Consider the following 25351-nt stretch of genomic DNA (forward strand, 5'->3'; position numbering starts at 1 on the left):
TGCCTCCAACTGAGAAAGCATATGTTATTTACAGGAGCTTGGTGCCTCTTTGCTGCCTGCGTTGCTATATTAGAATCCCAGGGGGTACTTGGCTTCCTGGCCTCAGATTTGTCAGGGTAGGAGAGAAAGTTTACCAGCCTTCAGGATGCCTCTGAGCCCCAGAGTCTGACTCACGTGGCTGTGGTGAGGTGGCTCTGTGGGTTTCCCAGGGCCCTATGAAGACGGTGCTTCAGTAGACACTAAGACTCGGGATCTGCACCCCTGGTCCCTCCCTCCTCTAGATGGCCCAACATGAGACCCTGGAACTTAGAGTGGTTGGAGATGCCCTCCTCTCATTGAGGTGGCCCCTCCCATCACAGGGCCTCAGAGCAATCTTTCCTGACCATCCTGTTTAACATAGTACACTCTCTTCTCTTACTCTGCTTCCTATTTCTTCAGAGCGCTGGTATTTTGTTGAGGACTTTTGCATCTATGTTCATCAGTGATATTGGCCTGTAGTTTTCTTTTTTTGTGGTATCTTTGTCTGGTTTTGGTATCAGGGTGATGGTGGCCTCATACGATGAGTTTGGGAGTGTTCCTTCCTCTGCAGTTTTTTGGAATAGCTTCAGAAGGATAGGTGTCAACTCTTCTCTAAACGTTTGGTAGCATTCGCCTGTGAAGCCATCTGGTCTTGGACTTTGGGAGTTTGTTGGGAGTTTTTTAATCACAGATTCAACTTCAGTACTTGTAACTGGTCTGTTCATATTTTCTATTTCTACCTGGTTCAGTCTTGGGAGATTGTACCTTTCTAAGAATTTGACCATTTCTTCTAGGTTGTCCATTTTATTGGCATAGAGTTGCTTGTAGTAGTCTCTTATGAGCCTTTGTATTTCTGTGGTGTCTGTTGTTAACTTTTCCTTTTTCATTTCTAATTTTATTGATTTGGGCCCTCTCCCTTTTTTTTCTTGATGAGTCTGGCTAAAGGTTTATCAATTTTGTTTATGTTTTCAAAGAACAGGCTTTTAGTTTCATTGATCTTTTCTATTGTTTTCTTAGTCTCTATTTCATTTATTTCTGCTCTGATCTTTATGATTTCTTTCCTTCTACTAACTCTGGGTTTTGTTTCCTGACCTTTTATATTTACTCAACCATTGTCAGTCTCTCCCACTAGACCTCAGTGAGTCCTCGAAGTCTTTGAAGACTATGGTCTGCTTGTTCACTAGATCTCACACATGTGGGACAGAGGTCCTCCATGTTGGTAGAATGATTATCCTGACCAGAACCTGTAGGAGGTAACAGGTGAGGCATATATTGGCCAATTTAATTAACTTACTGAGCCAAGATTACTTGGAGGACGAGTGAAGTAAAAACAAGTTCACCTCCCACCACCAAACATTTACTATGCCCTCTCTGCTTTATCCCCGCTTCTCTCTGTGTGAAACTCCCAGTGTGGCCTCAGCCAGCATGAGCCAACATAGGAACCCACAGGTCCTCTCCTGGCTCTGGTTTTCCTGGTTCAGAACCACAGCAGAAGCATAACTCTGACAACCTGTGTTTCTAATGATGCTTCCCATTCACTGTCTCTGCTTTGCTGGAGACCCTGGTCGCGGTGTTTTTAATCCCAACCAGCTCACCTTTTCCTGCCTCTGCCCTCCCCACTACTGTTGACTTCTTTGCCTGTTGGGATTGGAGTTATTGGCTCCATTTCACATTCCAGCTATACCTAATCCTAGCCGTGGGAGCCCAGCCCAGGTAGGGCCTGAGGCCCTTCTGCTGACAAGGACACCTAAGAAGGTGTCCTTCAAATCTGCCATTGAACCAGCTCTCAGGGGAGTCCAAGAGGGAGAGCGACTTCTCAGTAGTCACAATTTCCTTTTATGGTGGGGGCCTCTCTGTTGGGTGAAACTTTAGATGCTACTTCTTTATTTCTGAAAATATTTCAGGCTTTCCCATCCACTGAGCCAGCAATCGAAATCAGTAGATGTGTAGGGAGGGTGTGAGTATATGAGATCACAGATGCAGAAGCCAGAACACTGAGAGTGGGACTTGCAAAACCAGGGCTACTTGGGGTTGATTTGCATGAGTTCATTTAAAACTGAGGTTCTGAGTGGGGAGGGAGGAGGGAGTAAGAAGGAACAGGAGTTGAGCAGATTAGGATAAAACGATGACTCTGAGAGACAGAAGGTAAAATTGGGTCTTTCTATGCGGATTCCTCACCAGGAATCATCGTGGTATGTATCTCAGTCTGGACTATGTTTTGCCCCAGGGGCAAAGTCTGGGCAATCAAAGAATGGTCTGGATTTCCCTCAGAAGGTATGATTCCTTTATTATTTTTTCAAAACCCTGCAACTCTGGTGATGGCATGCCAATTTCCTGGAGCAGGACTTCGCCTAATGTTTCATTTTTATTTTTGATTTTTCCAGGAGGGGTCTCTAACCACACCCTCTGTGAGTGACTCCAAATACTTTCTCCCCATGAATAAATGAAGCATTATGTACTCAACTATACCAGTGCCTTCATACGCTTCCAGTGTTTTTCTAGGCTTCAGCAGAGCTTAAAAATGTATAGCCCTCAATCCCCCTTTTGGGAGCCATAGAGACGGAGAGAGGGGAGTCTGTGTTCCCTCGGGGCCAAACACCCTGGATTAAAGCCTCCATTTTTTCTTTTTTCCCTCGTTGGTAACCATTTCAAATGCAAACCCATAGAAGAACACATTCTCTTTATTCAAACAACAGGGATGGGGAAACATTAGGAGCAGAGTAAAAGCTGTTCACTGAGCCTGGATGACTCAGTCTAAAATAGTATTATAGCTTGGCAGCAAACCCACTTCAGGGAAGCTGGTGGGAGACTAAAATAAAAGTTAAATTGAGGGGGTAAATCATTTTATCAGGCTTAGGATTTCTACTTGATGTAATGAGATTCTCAATATAAAATGAGCTAATATGTCTGCCCAAGGGCATAGATGTTTGAAGAAAGAATTTGAAAATACAGCCTCACAGTAACTAGCTGTCTGAAATAAAACAATGCAGGGCAGTGAAATTCTCCTCATATAAATTTGGCCCCAGTATGTTTCCTTTTGAACGGCGTGATTCAACGTGAATATCCCTTGCTTGTCATTAAGAAGGGGGACAAAAAAGCCTACAAAGTGGGGTTTTTTTTTTCCTTTCAAAGACTTTTCTATGACATTCTATTTTCCTTCTCTTCTGCCTCTTTCTCATGTATCTTCTAGAAAACCTAGACCTGTTTTTTTTGCACTGCACAATGCAAACTGAATTCTGATTGTTCATAAAAGGTGAGGCTAAACATATTTCTGCATTCTTGCCTGTTGCTCTCTGACTTTGCATGACTCAAATGCAGAGTGGGCCTGGAGGGCAGAGGGCAGAGCCTTTGCTGACAAAGCCACAGGGGGAAATTACGGCATTTCTTCTCAGCAGTTGACTCAGTGGCTTTTACACTTTCTCCCTTGGCTTCCCCATTTCCAGTTCTTTCAGAGGACACTTTCCTTTAGGCCAGGTATGTTCCTTATTCCACAGAACAGGATGAGTAAGTCAAGCCTTGGGAATGTATTGCCAGCTATTCCTTCTCAACTAATTCAGTTAGGGAAGGAAGGGATGGCTAATGCATGGGTGTCAAACACATGATCATGGAGGGTGAAACTGGGGCAAGAATGGAAGGTCAGAGGCCTCCCCTCTTGCCTGGGAAGTAGAAGCACAGAGGGGAGAGAAGGGTGGAAGAACGGTCTCCTTTTGGTTCTACAGATGGCTTCCATATCCCATCGGTACTTCATAGACTGTAATGATCTCAGCACAAATATTACTGGTGACATTTGAGGTAGGTCAAGGAACACACCCAATGGGTCGGCCTTTTTTTTTAATTGATGTATAATTGATTTACAATGTTATGTTAATTTCTGCTGTACAGCAAAGTGATTCAGTTATATGTATATATACATTCTTCTTTTAAATATTCTTTTCCATTGTGGTTTATCACAGGATATTGAATATCGTTCCTTGTGCTGTACAGTAGGACCTTGTTGTTTACCCATTCTATATATACTAATTTCCATCTGCTAACCCCAAACTCCCACTCCATCCCTCCCCCATCCCCCCACCCCCTTGGCAACCACAAGTCTGTTCTCTATGTCTGTGCCAATGGGTCAGTCTTCTTAGTCCAGCTGCCCCCACTAGAGGGGAGGGGATATACACAGGTTCTTGGGCAGAACACTGCTATCACCCCAGGGCCATAGAGCGGCAGGCCCAAGGCCACTTTCTCAGGATGGACACCAGTTCAGGTCATCCTGCACGCCACAAGCATGGCTGCTGAGTTCTGAGCAGAAACCAGAGCTCAGGCTCTCTTTGGCAATGGCCTGAGTCCCATTTCCTGTTTATCACCTCGCTCGAGGCCCTTCGAGCCTGGTCACCATGTAAGTGTCGGCTTGGTTTGTTGTTATAGAGAAATTGCCATCATCTGTATGGAGTGCCCCATCCAATCAATGAATGCTTCCGCTTCCATTTCAAAAAATTGTTTATTTTTACCATCTAGTTTATGTTTTCCAACTGATATGCTTATGTTTCTCCCTGGCCTTTCATGTGGCATAGGGATCTGCTTAACAGGCAGCATTTGTAAGTACTCAAGGAAGAACTCTGTGATGGGTGGTTGTTGCTATAGCAGCCTTTTTGAGGGGAAAAAAAAAAAAAAACTAACCTTGAAAATGGACACATAAGAAATCATAAGAAATTAAAATTTCTCCCTCAGAAAAGAATGAAGCTAGAATGCCAAAGACTCTCTCAGCCGCATGAAAAGATTTGTATGAACCTTTTCCATCCTTTGGATTGGGCATAGCAAGCTGTGGGCTCTGAATTCCCAGAATTATGTTTCAGCGTGAAAATCAAACAGCGCCATTCTTTTTCAAAGCATTTCTTTAATTATGGAGGAGATGGCCAACATGTGGGGCAGTGTCACTGTCAAGCACCTGGAGGTCATACGTATGCAACATCTTACTTAAAAACCTCCCATTCATATCTTTTAATGGGTCCCACCAATAAAGATGTGCTGTTTCCTTTTCAGAGCTGTGGTCTTAGCAACTTGATGTCAGCGTTTTCAGCTTTCACAGCAGGGAAATTCAGGTGAATTCCAAACTGTGATTAGAGAGATCTGAGTGGAGTTAAAAGGAGTCAAACAATAAAAGAGAAGCACACTCCACAGACACATGCACGCAGACCGACTGCGTGCAAAGATAAATTGCATCTGCGTATGACCGTGTTAGCTCTTGCCATAAAGCAATGAATTTGCTAGGAATAGATAAAGGTCAATGGGAGAGAGGGAAAAAAAAACCTCTCTTTCTACTGCCAAAAGTAATAAAGAGAAAGAAAAAGGCACCTGTGACACAAGATATCCTGGAGAAAAAAGAATGTTACTAAATGATATTGAAAGTTTAAAAATATGATGAGAAGCTAAAGCAAGAAATGAAATGATGTGTGCTTGCTAGGTGAACACAGATGATGGAAAATAGTCTGAATTGATGCATAGATGGATCAAGGGTTGTTGGATTGTTCTCTCTCTCCTCTTCCCCCTATTCTCTGACTGTTTTCTTTGATGGAGAAAATGATAGGCTTGATAATACGTGATGATAGGCATCCAAAGATCAAACTTCATTAGATCCTTCTTATTCGGTAGCAGGAAACTATCTGGGCAAAAGCAATTCCCATACGTGACCTTAATTTAACAAGTGATTAGACCCAATCCTGATGCTTTGAACTACCATTGGTTATCAAGATCGAGTAGGATACCATTTTAAATAGGCTTTTAGTATCCTTAGATTTCCTGCAAATCTATGCTACTGGAATTTTCACTGAAGCCACTCAATGCCATCCATCCCTTTTAAAGTCTTCCTTTGGGTAGTTTTTGTTGTTGTTGTTCCTCAAACAGGATTTTCCTATATACCCTTATTTATTTGGACACAAAACCCAACGAAAAGAATACCTGGATGCAACACTTCTGCTTTCTCAGTGATACCTATGTTTCTCAGGGCCTGGCTTCCCTCTTATCTTGGCTGACTTCAAATGCCTATGGAGTTTCCTATTACATGCAATATGTTTAACTACTCTAGGAAAAATAGGCAAACTCTATGCCTTCTATCTAGTATTTGAACAAGGAAACTCAGCCTCACTACCTCCCTTACTGGTATAGAGAAGAGGAGAAAATATGGAAGAAAACGAATGAGATAAAGTGAAGGAATTAGGCAAGATGACAGAATCATCCATTCAAAAATGTTTAACTGCGTACTTACAAATACAAGATATTGTAACAACTGCTGTGAAGGATATAAAAAATGATAAGGCAGGTAACTCCCTCTAGCTGCTATCCTGCCTCTCCTTCTTTCAATCAAGCTTTTACGAAAAATAATCTACCAATTTGCTTCCTTCTGTGACTTCCCATTCTATCCTTAACGCATTGTGATTTGGCCTCTTCCCCCAACCACCATCAAACGTCAGATGCTGTGGATACAGCTCTGCTTTTGTTCCAGGTGACCTCTCATCGTTGGTTGAAGTTGCGACCTCCCTCCCTAAAGCTCCCTTCTTCCTTCAGCTGTTCCTCTCCTCTACCTTATTCCTCTCCCGCTCTCTCCTTCAATTTTAATGTTCCCTAACGTTCCATTCCCATCTCTCTTCTTTTCTCACTCCAGACTCTCTATTTGGACTGAGAACCATGTTCATTCCTTCGACTAATGCTTAGATACGTTTCTGTCCAAGCTCTTTAGACAGCTGAAAGCTCTCTCCTGATCTACAGACCCGAATATCTAGCCAGCAAGGAGACAGCTCCACCCATGTGACCTACAACATCTCCAGCCCAACATGGGCCAACTTGGACCTGTCATTTGCCTCCCCACCCCCCTCTTAAAACAGACTTCCCTCCCTACAATCTTTTTCTCAGCATATGACTCTATCATCTACTCAGTCACTAATCCAGGAATCTGGATTTGGCCCTAATTCCTTTCTGTCGCTCACATTTCTCACATGTAATTAATCACCAAGTTCATTTGGTTTCTGTTTCCTAAGTTCTCTCCCATCACCTCCATTTCCACCACCAGCACCTTAGCTCAAGTCCAGTTCTAACCATCGCTTACTGAGTGCTGAGATAGTTCTCCCTGGTCTTCTGGCTTAAGCTCGCCTATCTCCAATCCACCCACAAATACTTGGGTGTTAGAGTATTTTTTCTAAAATACATTACAGATCGTGTCACTCCCCTACCTAGTCCTTTGATGCCTACCCATGGGCTTCATAATTAAGCCCACCTTTCTCTGCATGGTTTCCACGCCAGGGAGGCCATCTCCTGCACTCCGCGAGGGCCTCACCTCTTACCCGGTACCTGTGATGGACAGTTCCCTGAGGACCTAGCTGTCACTCTAGTGCTTCCCTGGAGTAATTCCCTAGCATGAAATGGAAGTTTTCTCTGGTGAACGCATTTCATAAACAGCATAGATTTTCACAGTCAGGCAAATTTGATTCACTTATTAGCCAGGCAACCTTGGTCAAGTTGTTTAAATTTTTGTAGCCTCATTTTTCTCATGTATAAAATGAGGTTCCTTATATCTCCTCTCAAGGTTGTTGTAAGGATTTAATAGTAATAATAATAATAGTTGGTATTATTGGCCATTTCTATGTGTCAGGGCTGTTTTAAGCACTCTACATGAATTTATTTAATCTTTGCATCAGCTTTATAAGTATCATTATTATATACATTTTACAGATGAGAAAATCAAGGTACAGAAGTTAGGTGACTTGCCCATGGTCATAGTGATAGTAAGTAGGGAAGCTGGAATTCAATGAGATGATATATGGAAAGTACTTTCTATTGAGTAGACACCCAGTGAACGCTGTTGGTTCCTCCTCTTTTCTGTTGTATGCTGAACACTCATCCAAGTTTTGTTGAGAGACCCAGAAGACTAGATGAAAATAATAGCTGATATTTATTAAGCCTTAATTATTTGCCACATGTTGAATACAGACTTTATAGACATTATCTCATTTGAGACTCACTACAACTACTGAGTGGGAACTGTTACGTCCATTATACAGAGAAGGAAATTGAGGCTCAGAGAGGTTAAGTAAACTACCCAAACTATCTCGTAGAGGACAGAGCCAGGACTTAAATCCAGGTCTCTTGTGCCAAAGCTCGGGCTCTTAACCACTACAATGTATTGCCTCAGAAGACATCAGAAGACACAAAACGGTGTTTACAATCTTGCTGGGGGCACTGAACAAGGTATAATAACAGTTATAAGCCAAAAGCCTTAAATACACGAGGAAAGCAAACCATGGATAGAGTGGCTTACTGGGGCACAAAATAATAGAGCAGTGATCACAGTTAGGCCCTGAGAAGGAGTGAGTTTTGAGCTGGAATTTGAGGACAGTGAAAGAAACACACTGGTTGAAGAGAAAAACCCTCTTTGAGAGTGGAATGGCGTATATGGAGACATGACAAATGCAGAGAACGAGTCATGGATAAAGAAGTATTTTATCCTCTAGAAATCTAACTAGTGGATACAAGATATTAATCGCAAGCCAGGTACAGAGAAGAAATGTATGTTTGGGGGGGGTAGGGGCTCAAGTCCCAGAGGCATCAATCCTGCTGACATCCGGATTAAAAGCAATTTACAAGGTTGCAGTTGGTGAGGTTTCTCCGTTTAAATCTGTCCTGTGTTGTATCTAAAAGGCAAATGAAATAAACAGTAGCAATATTTTTGAGGATTAGGAGCTTTCTGAGTTAAGACTATGCTTTTAATGTTTTAAGCGGACTCAGGCAACACAGTAAATAGTTTTCTTTGCAGAATGGTGCGAAATGAGCTCTTTTATTTGTCTGATTTATCCCATGGCCATTTATAATGGGGTGAACAGTTTTTTGTTTTTTGTTTTTTGTTTCTCATCAGGGAACAGTCAGTTAGCAGTTAACCCAAGGCCCAGGTTAGTACATTCTCCTCTCGTTTTTTAAAAATGATGAATATTGACTTATCATGAAATGAATTGACAGAAAGGAACGGTAACATATTCCTGTTTGAAGATACGTTTTGGGAACTCCCTGGCGGTCCAGTGGTTAGGACTCTGTGTTCTGACTGCCGAGGGCCCGGGTTCGATCCCTGGTTGGGTAACTAATCCCACAGGCCATGCGGCACGGCCAAAAAACAAGAAAAAAATAAATAAATAAAGATAAGTTTCAAGAAGAACGTAAGCCTATCCTGGGAAACAGAGGTTCTCATCATCTGGGAAAAGGCTTTCTGCTCAGCCTACTGCTTTGACAGAGAGACTTACTGTTGCTTCACAATTTTGACTTGTTTAAAGTTCTATTTTCCAATCTAGGTGGGTTTATTTTCCCTCTTCAAAGAATATGGCCACACATGAAGAATTGGAAGCTGTCAGGTGGAGAATTCATCTCAGTCATATAATTACTGGGCTGAGCAGGTTAGATCAAAGTGAGGGCATTGTTTTCCTATAGGACATTGCTTCAAAGAGCAGTTAAACTGCAGACAATATAAAGGCTTTACTGTCCCCCCATTTAATGTCATTTAAATCATCAAGAATCATTTCCCATAAATGTATGGCAAATAGTGGGATTTTAATTCCTGCTTGCAAAAGTCTGCCTTCAGACCTTCCTGGAAAGCAAAGGAAGTTTCCTATCTGCCATTATACATTCACATTTCCGGGCATGAAAGGCTTAAATTGCCCGAAGTGTAGGTTTTGGTTTTGTTTTTTCAATTATAACCAAATATCTCTGTAAACCTCTTCATGTTTCAGAGAGCCAGTTAAGCAATTTCCCCTTAGATGTGTCTTTGATGTGAAAATAAACATAGGCTGGAGTGAAAGCTGAGGTCTCTCTAAAGGAGCATTTCTCTACATGGTTCATAGTTACTCAGACTAACATTCGACCAGAGAAAAAACACACAACACCACCCTGTATTGAACCTTGATACAGTTGCTATAAGAAAAATATTTCTTCAAAAGTTTCAAAAGAATGATGACATCAATGCCAAAAACATCAAAGGGGCTGTTTGGTGCTTTCAGGTACTTTGCCAAACTACCTTCTAAATGCTGCTTAACATTCCTTTGTAATGGAGTTAAAGATGAGCCTGAAATTGCAGGGACCTCTTAAAAGGTCTGCTCATCTCTCCCGCCTCTGTCTCCAGGTGATAGCATCCAAACCAGTTAACACGTTGCAGACCTGGGTTGTCTAAACATGATTCAGGTGGAAGTTTTATGTTCAGGATATTCTTGTGCGTCGAGGGGAGAATTGGTGGAGATATCATCTCTGGACCTCCCCTGGGTATGCCGTGTCGAGCTATGTGAAGACAATGGGAACCCTGTTAGAATCCTGCTGTCATGGAACAGCCGCCCTCATTCTTAATTCATAACGCTCTCCTTTCATAAAGGCTGTGGAAGAGCTGGGTTAATGACCACACGTGGCAAGTTGAAAGAGAAACCAAAATAAATGTGTGCATTTAGCCTCTGCTCAGCTTTTCAATTTTAATCAGTCAAGAAAAATGTGCGTTTACCTTATGAAAACTCTAATTGGAACGTAATTATTGGCTTTATTACATCTTTGTTTTAGTTGGGAATCGTTTGTTGTAAGAGACAGAAGCCCCCTTGAAGTATCATGAGGAAAAAAAAAAGGTGTAGGTGTGTATGTTGGGGGGAGATTTATTGGAAGGTTACAGGGGCGTCTCAATTACGGGAAATCTAATTGACTCTCCCAAAGGACTGGAACCAGGAATTGGAAAGCTTCAGGAATCTCTCTGTGCCTCTGTCTCTCTCCCACTCCTTCCTCCCTCCCCCTCTCTTTCAGCGTGGTTTCTCATCCTGGCTTTACTCTGGGCATCAGTTTCATTCTCCCATCTCTGTAGACTCGCTTTCTCTGTCTCTCATTGTGCATGACTGAGAATGATTCCAGTACAGGCAGCCCTACATCTCTCTCATTTCAAGTGCACAGAGACTGTTGAGAAGGTCTTGTTTCAATCTCTGATTACTAGAAAAGCATTGAAATGGTTCAATTTGAATCAAATGTCCGCCTTGATCCAGTCTGCTTGGGGCTTGGGGAGATGGGATGTCCCGCCATCAGAAGCAAGCCCCACTACCGGATTCTCAGAGAAGTGTGGTTATTTAGCATGGGCAGACGTACTGAATAACATGTTCGCGTCAATCTTAATTATATAGATAATATATGTTCCTATATAGAAAAATTAGAAAACACAGACATATGAGCAAAGTGGGAAAAACAATCATCATCCTGCCACCAGAAAGTACTTCAGAATCTTGAAGTGTTTCCTTCTAGACATTTTATTTTGCTTTAAATAATCTTTTTGACCTCCTATTTGTTTGGGTTACACTAGAGATGAGTGGTCACCAAGATAGACACAGCTCAAGCCTCCCTCTCTAGGGCTTATTGGGAGATAGATAGGGCTTACATGGGAGACAGACTTATCTAGGGCTTTCATGGGAGACAGACTTAAAAATTGGAAGCAAATGAATACAAATATTAGGAAATTGTAATAAACACTGTAAAGGAAACAATCAGGAGGTTGAGATGGAAGCCAGCCATGAGAGCGTATTTTAGGTAGGTGGTCATGGAAAACCTCTGCTGGGGTCACACTGAAGAAAAAGAAGGAGCTAGCTACGATAAGAGTGAGAAGAGGTAGAGGAGGTGGAGAGTTACAGAGCAGTATATGCAGAAGACCTGTTGCTGAAATCACCTTTTGTGTCTGGGGGAATTGAAAAAAAATAATATGGCTGGAGCTTAGGTGTGAGAGGACCATCCCTTTTGTTGCTATGAGGAGAACACACTGGGATGGGCAGGGGCTGTGTGGGGAATAGATTGGGGTGGGGAGAGGCAAGATGTAGGGTCAGATTCTCAGAATGGGGTTGAACAATACTTGGTACCTCGCTGTGCATGAAGCAGAGGGGGCGTGAGAAAAAAGGAAGAATGTGGTCTGAGGGAATTAGGCTGGGAAGAATAGGAACCCTTAGTACCTATTTAAGTCGGGTAAGCCCTTTAGGATGAGGGAGAAATGCTGCCACGGAATTAGGAGTGGCTGGGTTTTATACTGGTATTATTTTACAAAAAAGTGGGGACTCTTCAGTACCTGGGTTCAAACCCCAAAATAATGAATCGCAACAATCCTGGGATGGTGTGAGGGCATTCTCTCTGCCACCTGGGTTTTCCTGATATTCACATTGGCCAACGTTTTGGAATAAATCCAATTCCCACCAGCATAAGGAAAGAAGAGCAAGCTCTTAGAACACCGGTGCTTTTCCTATCACTCCAGTACCTCTCGGCTCTGCCCCAGTTCCCAGCAGCTCTGCAGCTGGACAAAGAATTGCTAAGAATCAGCCCTATGGTTTATGCAGCCCTGTGGTATGACTCATGGCCAATGGCAGAGAATCATAGACGTCCCATAAACTGATTCATCTAATGTTCCCAGACCACTGACTGCCCAGTAAGTCAAATCATCCGCCAGTCAGCGAGCTAGTGCTGGACTGGGCTTGTGAGAACACATGAGATGCACAAGTACTCTCTCCTCCACTGACTCCTTGGAATCACGTTGAAGTGAAAAACTCACAGACCTGAATCCATTACCAAAGACAATATTAGACAGAAAGTGCTAAAATCATTAAAGCAGGAAGAAGGAACATGAGGGAAAGTAGGAGGGCAAGGCCTCACAGAGGAGATACACTGACCTTAAGCTAGGCCCCTTAGAATGAAAGCTTCCAGACTGGGCCCTCCAGCTAAGGAGGAGAGAGAAGCCCCTTGATTAATGGTACTTACTTAATACATTGTACATTCTGCTGAGGAGGACATTTAGAGATTTCCAGAGAATTGCCAACATTTTAGACATAGCATTTTTTGGGGATTTGCTTCGATATATTTTGGGCAAAAAGTGAGTCATGATTAAAGTATTTCATGCACAAAGTGGTTGGGTTTTTCAAGCTTCTATAGAATATTCTGTTCATTTTCTATTAAACACAGAGAGGGTCCGTCTCTGAAAGGTGGCCCCACCAGCCCCTGCTTTATGATGATTGTTTGCAACTAGTCAGGAAGACCAAGGAGATAGTCATCAGGATAATCACACTGGTTACCACTAAGTGGATCTAGAATGACACTGTTTAAGCTAGTAGACAATATGGCAAAGTACTTCTACCTTGAATTTTCTAATTTCATTTCAACATTCCCCCATTGTTAGACAACAAGTTTTGTTACACTGTCACTAGCAGTGTAGCAGAATATCATAAAACAATCTTATCATTTGCATATTTGGGAGTGTATTTCCTTGGAAGGGAGAGGGATTCCTTTCCTATCTTTCCAGGCAAAGGCCACTCTCCTCCACAGCTAATCCCATACACACCTCGGCATAGCAACCATCACATTGCACTGTTCCTTTTCGTTTTATTTCCAGACAGAGGGGTACACTCCTTTTTGTTTGTTTTTATCAATTCTCACATTTATTGAACACTATGTTCCAAGACCAAATTTTGCAGGCTTTTTATGTGCCCTAGCTACTTGGTCCTCACAACAACCCTAAGACATCGACAGCCTCACAGAATATATACTTGGTGCTAAATAAATATCTGTTGAATGAATGAGTAAACAGATGCCACTTTACAGATGAGGAAAGGCTCGTTTTGTTGTCTTCAGTTTGCCTTTGTCTAGCACATGCTGGCACGTAACAGGACAGCAGGAAGCCTCACACAGGCTCAGACTCAAGTTCTGCCTCTTCTACTGAAAAAGAGCCACGAGTGATGGAGCACTGCACTGAGCTGGGAATGCTGCTGGTGCTTTACTTACATGGTTCCTAATCCCCCTAAAACCCCATCCTACAGTGAGGACGGTGACGGGTTCAAGCTCAGTGAATAGGAGGGGAGTAGCATTCACATCCCAGGTTTACTAGCAGCTCAATTCCATGTTCCTTTGAGATCCCGCAGCCTCCCGTTCACCTTGATAAAACAGGATGTGTAAAATATATGATAGTACTTATATGTGGAATCTAAAAACATGATACAAATGAACTTATTTACAAAACAGAAATAGACTCACAGACATAGAAAACAAACTCATGGTTACCAGAGGGGAAGAGGGGAGGGATAAATTAGGAGTCTGGGATTAACAGATATACACTACTGTATGTGAAATACATAAACAACAAGGACCTACTGTATAGCACAGGGAACTATATTCAGTACCTTGTAATAACCTGTAATGGAAAAGAATCTGAAAAAGAATCTATATATATGTATGTATAACTGAATCCCTTTGTTGTACACCTGAAACTAACACAACGTTGTAAATCAACTACATTTCAATTAAAAAAAAAAAAAAAACGGGATGTCTACCGCTCTGAGAAAGTGTTGCATGGGTTCTCATCCCTCTTCCCTCACTGAATGTTTTGTGAGTTGATGATAAACTTGGAACATTCTCCAAGGGGAAGGGCTAGAAGTGTGCAAACTGAGAAGACGCTGTAATGAGACGTCCTCACTCTGCCCTGCAATGAGGGGTGTGTTTCTGAGGCAACTTCCATCTCTTCTGGTTACTCTTCTACAAGCAACCGTGAACAATAAGAAGGGGGCAGAGAGGCATTAAAGATGTTTTGAATGTGGGACTCTTTGGCATGTAGTGTCTTTAGAAGGACAGTGTGTTGACTTGTTTTCTCTACAAAGATCCTGAATTTGCAGTGCTCTGGCTTCTATATAAAACTTTATCTTTGGTTTCATTAAAAACATAGCTATTTTATTGACTTAAGTGGTCACATTTCTCAGAGTCCAGACTTTACGGAACAAAGTTATGGGACACATTTTCCAGATAGATCTAACATGCCTTCCCTGACACCTTCCACCAGAAACATAAAATAAAATTTAAAAATAAATCACACTTTATTCTGAAGGAATAAGAATGGAAGTTCCTAAAAATCATACAGGAAGTTTGCCCAACTTCATTTCAGCTGCAGTGGTTTCATTTGCATGGGACATTGAGTCAAGGTGGGGCTTAGAATTGCAGCCCAGGAGGCTCAGCACCACCTGGAATCCTTCACAAAGCTTCACACACACCTTCACGTGTGGTTTACATGGATGACAACGTGGTTTCAGTTCTCAGAGCTTCTCATTCCTTGACTTCAGGGTTCAGAAGAAAGTGATCACTCAAGCAAAACTCTAGTGGAACCATTAAACTGCTTGTGAATTGGATATGAAGATATTTACCACAGCCTTCGTCTTACCATTTTTTTACTGCTCAGTTGTTAGAAGGGTCCAGCTTCTCAAGTACTGAGATCATCCAACAAACTACTATTTGAACACCTGTAATATGCCCAGCATTGTGGTTAGTACTAAAAGGAGCCAGTCAAGTATAAGACACAGTGCCCAAGCTCAAAGACCTTAAAATCTAGCTGGGCAAATCTAATTACTATATGGACATAAAACAATACCTCGCAATACAGGGAAGCAGTACGGAGAAGCTCTGAACTCTACAAGGGCTAAATAAGAAGTAGGAGCTTTTTGATGTCTTCAGCAAAAGCCTTATAACCCCATCTAGTTTGTTTGGGGGCAGGAGAGCCAGGGAAGAATCACTCTTACCTTCAAGTACTGTGATGAGCTGGAATTTGCTGTTTCAGGATCCCAAACATTTTTACTTCAGGAATCAAATTGAGTCATAAATTATTGGGGGAGTTGATCTCTTTCTCATATTATCTATTCTGAACCCTATCTCTAATCAGCCATGAGTAAAATGGCCTGAGGAAAGCTTACAGATGATGGGACCAAGATATTCCCTTAAGTATCTAAGCAGCAGTAAATTTGGTTCTCGTGTTTATTTCTTTTTGAGAAAGACAGAAATCTTCTTGAGGAAAAAAAATGTGACCTATGGACTGAATTGTTACCTTTGTGTGGCATATTCCCTGTTTCTAGGGCAGCCCAGGAGACAAAGAATGCATTTATTTGTGGAAAGGGATAGGGGGCAGGGAAAGAAACAGAAACCAGAGGATTGTGCAATAATGGCGTTCTTAAATCCCTCCAGGAAGTTTGTGTTTCTAGTCCTTTGGAAGAGTAAAGCACAGCTGTTGAAAAAGGAGAGTTTACCAGGGGACTGCAGCCCTGATGCCACCGTGTATTGGATTTTCCTTGTCCATGTGCTTCTCGGCACCTCCATCCGCAGCCCTTGGGGCAGGCAGGCCACTGTGTCTGGGCCCCGCCCTGAGCAGCCTACCCCTTCCCCCAGTAGGGACCGCAGGCCTCAAATAGCATGGAGGTGTTCAAGGAGAAGAGTCAGAACAAGGATGAGAGTAAAAGGAAACAGTCTGCTGGATCTCAGTGAAGGGAAGTACACTGATTCCTGTGTCATAGGCAAACCAGACGAGACTTGCTGTGTTGAAATCCTTCCCAAAAGAAGCCCTTTTCTTGGATGGCTAGTGAAAGGGTGATATTGTATGCATAATCTCACAAATTGAACTTAATAATTTTGGGGTGCAGGTTTATTGTACAAAACAAAAAGTGCCTCTCAGTCCATCTAGAAAAAGTATAAATATTGAAACGTAGCACTCACTTGAAGCCTTTACATGCTGCCACGAGCTTAGTCATCTGCATTTCTCTCATGCCAGGGATCATTGGACAGGGTATGGTTCAGAACCCTCTCTGCATGCTCAATAAATCTTTTTGAATGACCAAGTGACCCTTTGTCTCTTCTCTTTCTTCTGTTGGAGCCTCGAGAGTGATGTCCTGAGCTTTCACCATCAACCTCCAACCAATGATGTCACCGTCCTCTCCTGCCATCCATCTCTATGAGTCCTGAATGCCCTTACCCTTGCCCTGTACATGCCATACGTCTTCATTCTGTTATCCTTCTATCTTGGCTCTCTGTGTCCACTGTGTTGAGAACAGTGTTGGCATGTGGCAAATTGAAGGCCAAAGGAAAGCAAGCAGTGTGGTTAGTGATTCAGAAGGAGGCCTTTGGAACCAGACCCGGGTTGGCAACCTGCTTCCATATCATTCACTATGCAATCTTAAAGTCAGGAGCTGCAATTTCTTCACGTAAAAATGAAGATCAGGATACATGTTCAGAGAGCTGTGAGAAGATTAAATGGGACTCTACACAACTCTTGTTTTAAGAGCACCCGTCTTAAAAAGTATTCAATACATAGTAGTTCTGATGTGAGAGCCTTTGGGGGGCCTCTTGCTTTTGAGGGCCCCTTCTTCCTTATAAAAATTTTTTTAATTATATTTTATGACTGTGTTGACATCAAGATAAATATATTACTATATATATTAAAACATTTCCTCAACCTAAAAGTTCAATTTTTCTTCCATGCTAAATTAAATTAAAATATTTTCATGGGCCCCTAAGACTACTGTGGACCCTGGGCACTGTGCCTACCCAGCCTAATGGGTAAGTCAGCCCTGGTGAGAGATTTGTTCTGGAGATTCTTTCCTCTACCCTTTCAATGTTATTAACTGCTTTCTGGAAATTGTTTGTCCCCTCTGGCTTTCAGGATATACCCTGCCCTTGTACTTCTACCTGCCCCCATCCCATCTTCCCCAGCCACCTGGAAGGTCTACACTGTGGAGCTCCCAGCTTCCCTAAACCAGCCGCCATCTTTCTTGATGTAAACCCATGTCTTCATTCCTCTGATTGAGTCTCATTCCCTTAGGACTATTCCTGGCCTGGTAAGGTGGCACTGAATTTTCTGATAAACGATTTCTCACTGAGGTATTCATGATATGACTCTCTGTGTTCTCCCTCTCTTTCTAGAATACAGTATTTCCATTTTGTCACAGAAATTTTCGAGACTCTGTACCACAATTCAAAGCCATATATCCGATGAAGACATTTTAGTCCAGCAAAGAAAATACTTCAAAGCAAAGATTGAACTTTGAGAATCACTGAGATTGTATTGTGCCTCTACTTCTGTGCATTCCTTGGGCCTTGGTGACATAACTTTGATTAGAAGCTTCTACAAGGCAGGACATAGACTATCCCCAAAATTCTCTTGGTAAATATGATGCCTGATGAAGTCCTAATGGAATCTCTTTAACCATGGGGATTTCTTCCATACGTCACTGAGGAGGACTTCCTTAAATCATCCATCCAGCTATGCTTGATGGTGACTTTACACCATGATACATATGCCTAAAAAACAATTCTCACTCCCTCATTGTCTATTATTTTCTGGGTTCAGGCAGGAAAGTGTTCTCAGAGATAATCCTATTTATAAAGGAGGGAACTGTGGTCCATAGAAGAGAAATAACTTCCTGAAATAGCAAAGCAAGTAATGCCAGAATCAGGACTAGATCCTGGGCCAGCCTCCTCAACACCTGCGTGTGGGCACCATTTATTTATCTCTGTCGGGGCCTGGGGTACCATTTACTCCCCAGCACAGGCTCAGCAGTGGGAATCCTTGGTTTGGTGCCGGGCTTTATTGCTTAGGGTTTGTGTGACCTTGAAGAGTTACTCAGTCTCCCAACCTCAATTTTCTCATCGGTAAAAGGGAGGGGAGAGGGTAGAAATAGTATCAACCTTATAGAGTTGTTGTTGCGAGGATTCTTAGAGTTGTTCTGTGAGACTTAGATGCGATTATCCATATAAAAAGCTTAGCACGATGGCTAGCACACGAGCCCTCAATAAATGACTTTGTTGTTGTTGTTATTACTATTATTATTATTACTACTACTACTACTACTGCTACCACCGCCGCTAATTCTATTACTCCGTCTCCAGCCCTGGTGGCTTAGAGAAAGTCCTGGAGCTGCTTCCCAGAGTATGTACTGAACTGCCCAGGGAGTGGCCTGAGCAGTAGAGAATCTGGCAGAACAGGTTTTTTCAAAGCAGTGGAAAATAAATCAAAGGCAATAACCCAAACCTGGAAGAAGAATGTTTTCCTTTGTTTTTTCTTTACCAGTTGTGGAAAAAACCTTCAAAATGTAACATGCTGAAATAAATCAGCGTGCAATAAATCAGGCCTCTCTTAAGGTAACACGGCTGACCCTCTTTGGTCTGTGCTCTTCCTGACCGCCTGAGGACAGACGGTGACCACTTTCAGTTTGTGCCAAATGCAGTGATGGCTGACAGTGTTCTGTGATGATGTTGGCCTATATCAGTGAATAGACAAGATTAGGAGTCAGGGAAACATGGAGAGACAGCAAAGATGAGGGGAACAAAAGCTTCACAGCCAGGTGCAAAGGGTACCCCTATCCCTTGCTGCAAACTGCGCATCACCAAATGTTAAATCTCATGGGATTTAGTTAGGGCTCTTGGTTGAAAGTAACAGAAGCTCAACTCACATTAGCTTAAGCAACAAGGAGCCTTTATTGTAAAGATTCCATAGTGTATCAAGGAAAACAACGAGAGAGGCAGAGCTGGCCTAAGATTGAAATCAGGCCTTCAAATGCTATCAAAATTTGTGTCCTTCCTCTCTGCATCATTCCCTCTCTTTCCACAGACTTACTTCCTCTATGGCTGTGGTTGGCTTAATGGAACAACACTTCACAAGTTTTATAAATGACTGTGGAGCTACCCAAAGAGAGCCTGGTCTCACTTTCTCCGATTTCAGAATTCTCGTGGAAGGAATGATTGGCCCAGCTTGGGTCAGGTTCCTTTTTCTGATTGCCCATTAGCAATGGTAAAAGGTAAACATTGGTTATACCAGCATGGTACATCGACCGTAACTAGACACACTTGTGAGGGGGCAAACCCACAGGTAATGGATTACTGAAACAGGTATTGAGGAACTACATGACAAGAAGCATATCGTTCACACTCAGCCCTAGATTGCATCCCCGCCATTCCCTGATTCTTCATCATGTGACGAGAGATCCAGGATATCTCTGTGCTCACTACCCCCTCCCTCTTCGTGCAAGGCAGACCCTAGCCCTGAACAAGGTGACTCCAGCATCATATAGCGGAAGTGACACAGGCTTTAGAACTATGCAGACCTTGAGTTAAAGCTCAGGTCTAACACTTATACTGGGCAAGTTACTTAGCCTCCCTGAGCCTTGGTTTCCTTATCTGTAAAATAACTCATATCTAATGGAGTTGTTGTAAAGACTAAGGAAAATAAAATAACCATATTTAAAGTACTTGGCATATAATAGGTGCTCAGTTACGTTGATTTCATTTTCTAATTAGGTTACCTAGAAATCTTCAGGAGGGTGGGGGAGTGATGGTAAGAGAAAAGGGAGGACAGGAGAAGTGATAGAATTTTATATCTGGAAAGTGTCCTTCTGCCTCAGTAACTTGCAATTATCTTGAGCGAACATTAAATAATTGAAGTGGGTCAGCTGCACTGGGAAAGCCACCCTTTGCTAGATATAGCCTCTCACTTTAGAGGCAAAGCAACAAGGATCTCAAGATCAATGGTGCATGTTTTATGTTTCTTATTAATTTACTGGTGTGACTGTATGGTCCTTAAATCTCTCTCTATAATGTCTGAAGTTAATAGAATACAGTCTAATCACTGAGTGAGTGATTGAAGTACTTTAATATTTTGTTGTTACTGTTGCTGTATAGAGAGATGCTCCTCTTTGAGAAGGTAGTAAGCCATATTTTTTTATAAAGTAAACTTTATTGAGTTCTTACTTCAGTAAGCCCTGTGCTAAACGTTTACATGTCTCATGTCTTCCTATGAGTTAAGTGCTGTTGTCCCCATTTTCCAGGTAAGGAAATTGAGGCTCAGATAAGTCAAGAGCCAGGATCACTTAGCACTCAGTGACAGATTGGAATTTGAGCTCTGCTTAGCCGGTTCCAGAGCCTGAGTTCTTAACCACTATGCGGTACTGCCTCTCTACACCTTGGTTTTGGCTAAGAGATTTAGAGACGGGCCAGATAAAAAATGAATCCCCAGGAAAATCTGTGCTTAGAGTGTCTCATTTGATAAATGATAACCTCATAGCTTCTGCGCACCCACCCAGTATTGCTACAGGGGCTTAAATGCAAAGCTGCAGAATCATAGGAAGAAAAATAGTTAAACAACAGAGAGACTATCTCCTTCGACACGACAACTATTCTAATTACTTACTTAGAGGATAAGAGTGATGATGGGGTTGAATCAGTGAAAAAGAAACTGGAAATTGGGTCCCAGCTTTAGACTCTACAGTGTTTCCCATCTTGGTCAAAATTGTGTTCAGTCCAGTGGCCTGTGGCCGTGTGGGTTATGTGTACATGCATGTGGAATAGTTTGGCCTGTTCCAGAAAACAGCACCACTTTGGTGATTAATCGTAAACATTATCAATAACTCCCCATGACACGTGAAGGATTCTTCATCCATCGGCCAACGCACCAATCATGGGAACCTCTATGACCTGTCACCCCTCGTTGACCTGCTCCTCCAGAAACATTTTGCTCTGTTTGTGCTACTGTAAGTTTCATTATACTCCAAACTGGGCTTCATTTGTGCCTCATCCTGTGTGTAAATGGAAAAAACATTCAAATATTCTGTCTCTTTTGACTAAACGCATATCTGGAAAAATATCTCATGTTCTGTTTTCTTATTCCCCCTCTGTCTTTCAGCTCCAGGGTTCCTTGAAAAGAAAGCAGATAGTTAACCTGTCCCCTGCCAACAGCAAGAGGCCTAATGGCTTTGTCGACAACTCATTCCTTGATATCAAAAGAATCCGTGTTGGGGAAAACCTCACTGCAGGACAAGGGGGCCTCCAAGTAAATAATGGACAAAGTCATATGATGTCAGGGAGCTTGCCCATGAGCCAAGCACCCCTGAGAAAGACTGCCACGCTGCCACCCCATACACATTCTCCTGGAAATGGTATGTTCAACATGGGCTTAAAGGAAGTGAAGAAGGAACCGGGAGAGACTCTCTCTTGCAGCAAGCACGTGGATGGTCAAGTGACCCAGGAGAATATTTTTTCTAACAGGTACGGAGATGACCCCGGAGAGCAGCTGATGGATCCCGAGCTGCAGGAACTGTTCAATGAACTGACCAATATATCTGTGCCTCCCATGAGTGACCTTGAGCTGGAGAACATGATCAACGCCACCATAAAGCAGGACGACCCGTTTAACATCGACTTGGGTCAGCAAAGCCAGAGGAGCACTCCCCGGCCGTCCTTGCCCATGGAGAAGACGGTGATCAAAAGTGAATACTCACCCGGCCTGACCCAGGGCGCCTCGGGCTCTCCTCAGTTGAGGCCCTCATCTGCCGGCCCTGCGTTCTCCATGGCCACCTCGGCCCTCTCCGCTTCCTCCCCGATCCCTTCGGTCCCTCAGAGCCAGGCTCAGCCCCAGACGGCCTCAGGAGCAAGCCGGGCCCTGCCGAGCTGGCAGGAAGTATCCCACGCCCAGCAGCTCAAACAGATCGCTGCTAATCGTCAGCAGCACGTCCGGATGCAGCAGCACCAGCCGACCAGCTGGCCAGGTTTGCCCTCTTCGGCGGGGCCCTCCCCAGGTCCGTTTGGGCAGGAGAAAATCCCCAGCCCCTCTTTTGGCCAGCAGCCATTCAGCCCCCAGAGCTCCCCCATGCCGGGGGTCGTGGGCGGCGGCAGCCAGTCGAAGGTCATGGCGAACTACATGTACAAGGCCAGCCCCTCGGCCCAGGGAGGGCCTCTGGACGTGCTCCTGCAGCAGAAGCCTCAGGACCTTAGTCGGAGTTTTATGAACAACCCCCACACAGCCATGGAGCCCCGGCATGGCAGCACCAAGCCTTTGTTTCATTTTAACTCAGATCAAGCCAACCAGCAGATGCCTTCCGTTTTGCCTCCCCAGAGCAAGCCTCCTCTCCTGCATTATACCCAGCCGCAGCCGCAGCCGCAGCAGAGCTCGATTGCAGCTCAGCAGCAGCAACAGCCGCAGCAACAACAGCCGCCGCAGCAGCCGCAGCCGCCGCAGCAGCCGCAGCCGCAGCCGCAGCCGCAGCCACAGCAGCAGCCGCAGCCAGCAGCTCAGCCCACCCAACCTCTCTCGAGCCAGCCTTTGCTGAGGTCACCGTTACCACTTCAGCAGAAGATCCTGCTGCAGAAGATGCAGAATCAGCCCATCACAGGACTGGGGTACCAAGTCTCCCAACAACACAGACAGGTAAGGGCTGTGCTCCTCCCAGCGCAGAGTACCCAGACACCATTCAGCTCGGTCCGGTTGCTTTGGTTACCATTATGTTTGCACTGGGACGGAATCAAGACCACAAAGACGGCGATGGTGCTGACAGATGCCTCTGGAGACCTCATGAAGGTTCACTTGAGGCATCTGGAGGCAAGAGCATCTTCCTTGTAGAGCATCACTGTCATTGGGGTCTGTTGTGATCCAAGGCTCTTGCTTATTAAGAAGGTTGCCTTAGAATCCATGCCTTTAGTGACAAGTCCAGTTGTCAGTTACATTCTGATATGCCCATGCCCGGTGTTTATTTGTTCAGTCAATAAATCAGTCATTACGTCGACATGCATGCCCTGAGTACCTACCGCATGCATGATGTTATGATTGTGCTGACTATTGAAATAAGGCCAGACATGATATTAAGAGCGTTTAATGACAAATCTCCACCCACACCAACCAACTGAAATGTCTAAACGCCCAACCCATCATAATAGATCCTGCTGTGATTCCATGCTGGTGCGTGAGGGTTGAGTATCCACCCTAAATAAGACATGTTCTCTGTCTGCAAGTACAGTCTGGAGAGGCCGACAGGCTTTAAAAACTATCATTTTAATACTGAGTGGAAAAGATAATGATATGGAGTACAAAGCTTGGATATTTACTGAGCAAGGGGAAATCAGGAACGGCTGCCGGAGAAGGTAATGTGTGAATTAAGTGTTAAAGCATGAAATTGTCATGACTACCAACAGAAAAAAAAAAATCTGTGGTTACCTTATATCCTGTGGTTAACATAAAGCAGAGGTTTTATTCTGCCCCAAACAGGAATCACATGAAGAGATAGCCCTGTGTCTCCAGAACACACACTGGTGAATCAGTGCCGATCCCCAGGGAACTTGAAAGGAAAAATTCTTCCTGGAATAAGTGAGGGAAGGCAGGCAGGCAGGCAGGCAGGCAGGCAGGAAGGAAGGCTGAATGTTGCTTTGTGCATGTAATTTGACAGATCTGTGTTAGCGTCCAAGCACAAAGACAGCACGTTACCTGTCAAAACAATGTGTCAGGACAGTATGACGGCACAGAGCCTAGTTCCAATCACATTCCTAGAGTAGTTTGTATGGCTACTGCCCAGAAAAGAATGCCACCAGCACCACAGACTGTGGCCAAGCTAACCTTTGCCTTAGATATATGCCAGGAGAAAACTAGACTCAACTAGGATTCAAGAGCTGTGTCCCAAGTAAACTTTCGGCTCTTAACCACTTACGCAGTGTGTTTTTCTAAATCGTAGATTATGAAGAATGGACTTGGAGTAGAGTCATGTGTATATTACAAAGTTCCATTTTTAGCGTGGGTAATTTGGGGATCGTTTAAAAACAAACAGTATTGTGGAACTACTTTCTAATATTCTGTGTAGCCACTTTGCTGTGGGTGAATCTGGGTTTAAATTCTAACTCTGACATTCTAGCTGTGTGACCTCCAGCGAATCAGTGAGCCTCTCTAAGCCTCAGTTTCCTCACCTGTAAATGAGGATGGTAATGTACATCCTAGGATTTTTGGAGAGTAAGTGATATATCTCTCAGGCGGGAGTCTAGAATAAAGTTGGCTATTATTGTGTTTATCATGGAAAGGGCCATACATGATATCAGAATATTTTTTAACAAGCATTACTTTTATGTAGGAAGCCCATTGGAGTAAGTCTCAAATTTTTTCATAAACAGTACTAGAGGAATAAAAGAGAACTATCTTTAATTCTGTCCAGCAATATGGTGAGTGGGTAGCGATTTACCTTTCCTGGGCCTGGACTTCTGACCATAAAAATGACCATAAATAATGAGATATTAGTAGAGGTTAGCATTTATTGAGTATTTACTCTGTAACTGGCATGACCTCTGCCCCGCCTTGATTGTGGTATCTCATTTTACCCATATAAACTAATTACCATTATTCTCATTTTATAGGTGAGGCAAATGAGGCACAGAGAAGTTAAATGACTTTTCCAAAGTTACACAGATAATAAGTAGCAGAGCCAGGATTCTGATGGTCTACTTTGAAGGTTGTACTTTCAGGCTTGAGGCTATACCGCTCACAAGAAGGATTTGCTGGGAAATGAATGGCCATTTGTAGATCATTGTGAAATTCTCAAAAGAAATATTTCTTATAATATCGAGCCATATTACATAATCTACACAGTAAATTAAGTTTGGGGAGGGTAGAGGAAGTCTCAAATCTCTAATCACCTTCAGAGCTGTTAAAGAAAAGAATCAAAAACTATCTGTGTGACGCTTGACCTTCCTGAGAGTGAGTATTATGAAGCTT

The 25351-nt window shown here is 43.2% G+C and overlaps 1 protein-coding gene across 1 annotated transcript in view; it reads left to right on the forward strand.

The window, feature by feature from the left end:
- MAML2 (mastermind like transcriptional coactivator 2) overlaps positions 1-25351 on the forward strand; it is a 361811-nt gene that overhangs the window by 216096 nt on the left and 120364 nt on the right. The window contains exon 2 of the mRNA XM_068555533.1: positions 21509-23029. Within this exon, the coding sequence (XP_068411634.1) occupies positions 21509-23029 (1521 nt within the window). The remainder of the gene's footprint in view (positions 1-21508; positions 23030-25351) is intronic.

This window comes from Eschrichtius robustus, chromosome 11, assembly GCF_028021215.1.
Source record: "Eschrichtius robustus isolate mEscRob2 chromosome 11, mEscRob2.pri, whole genome shotgun sequence".
NCBI lineage: Eukaryota > Metazoa > Chordata > Mammalia > Artiodactyla > Eschrichtiidae > Eschrichtius > Eschrichtius robustus.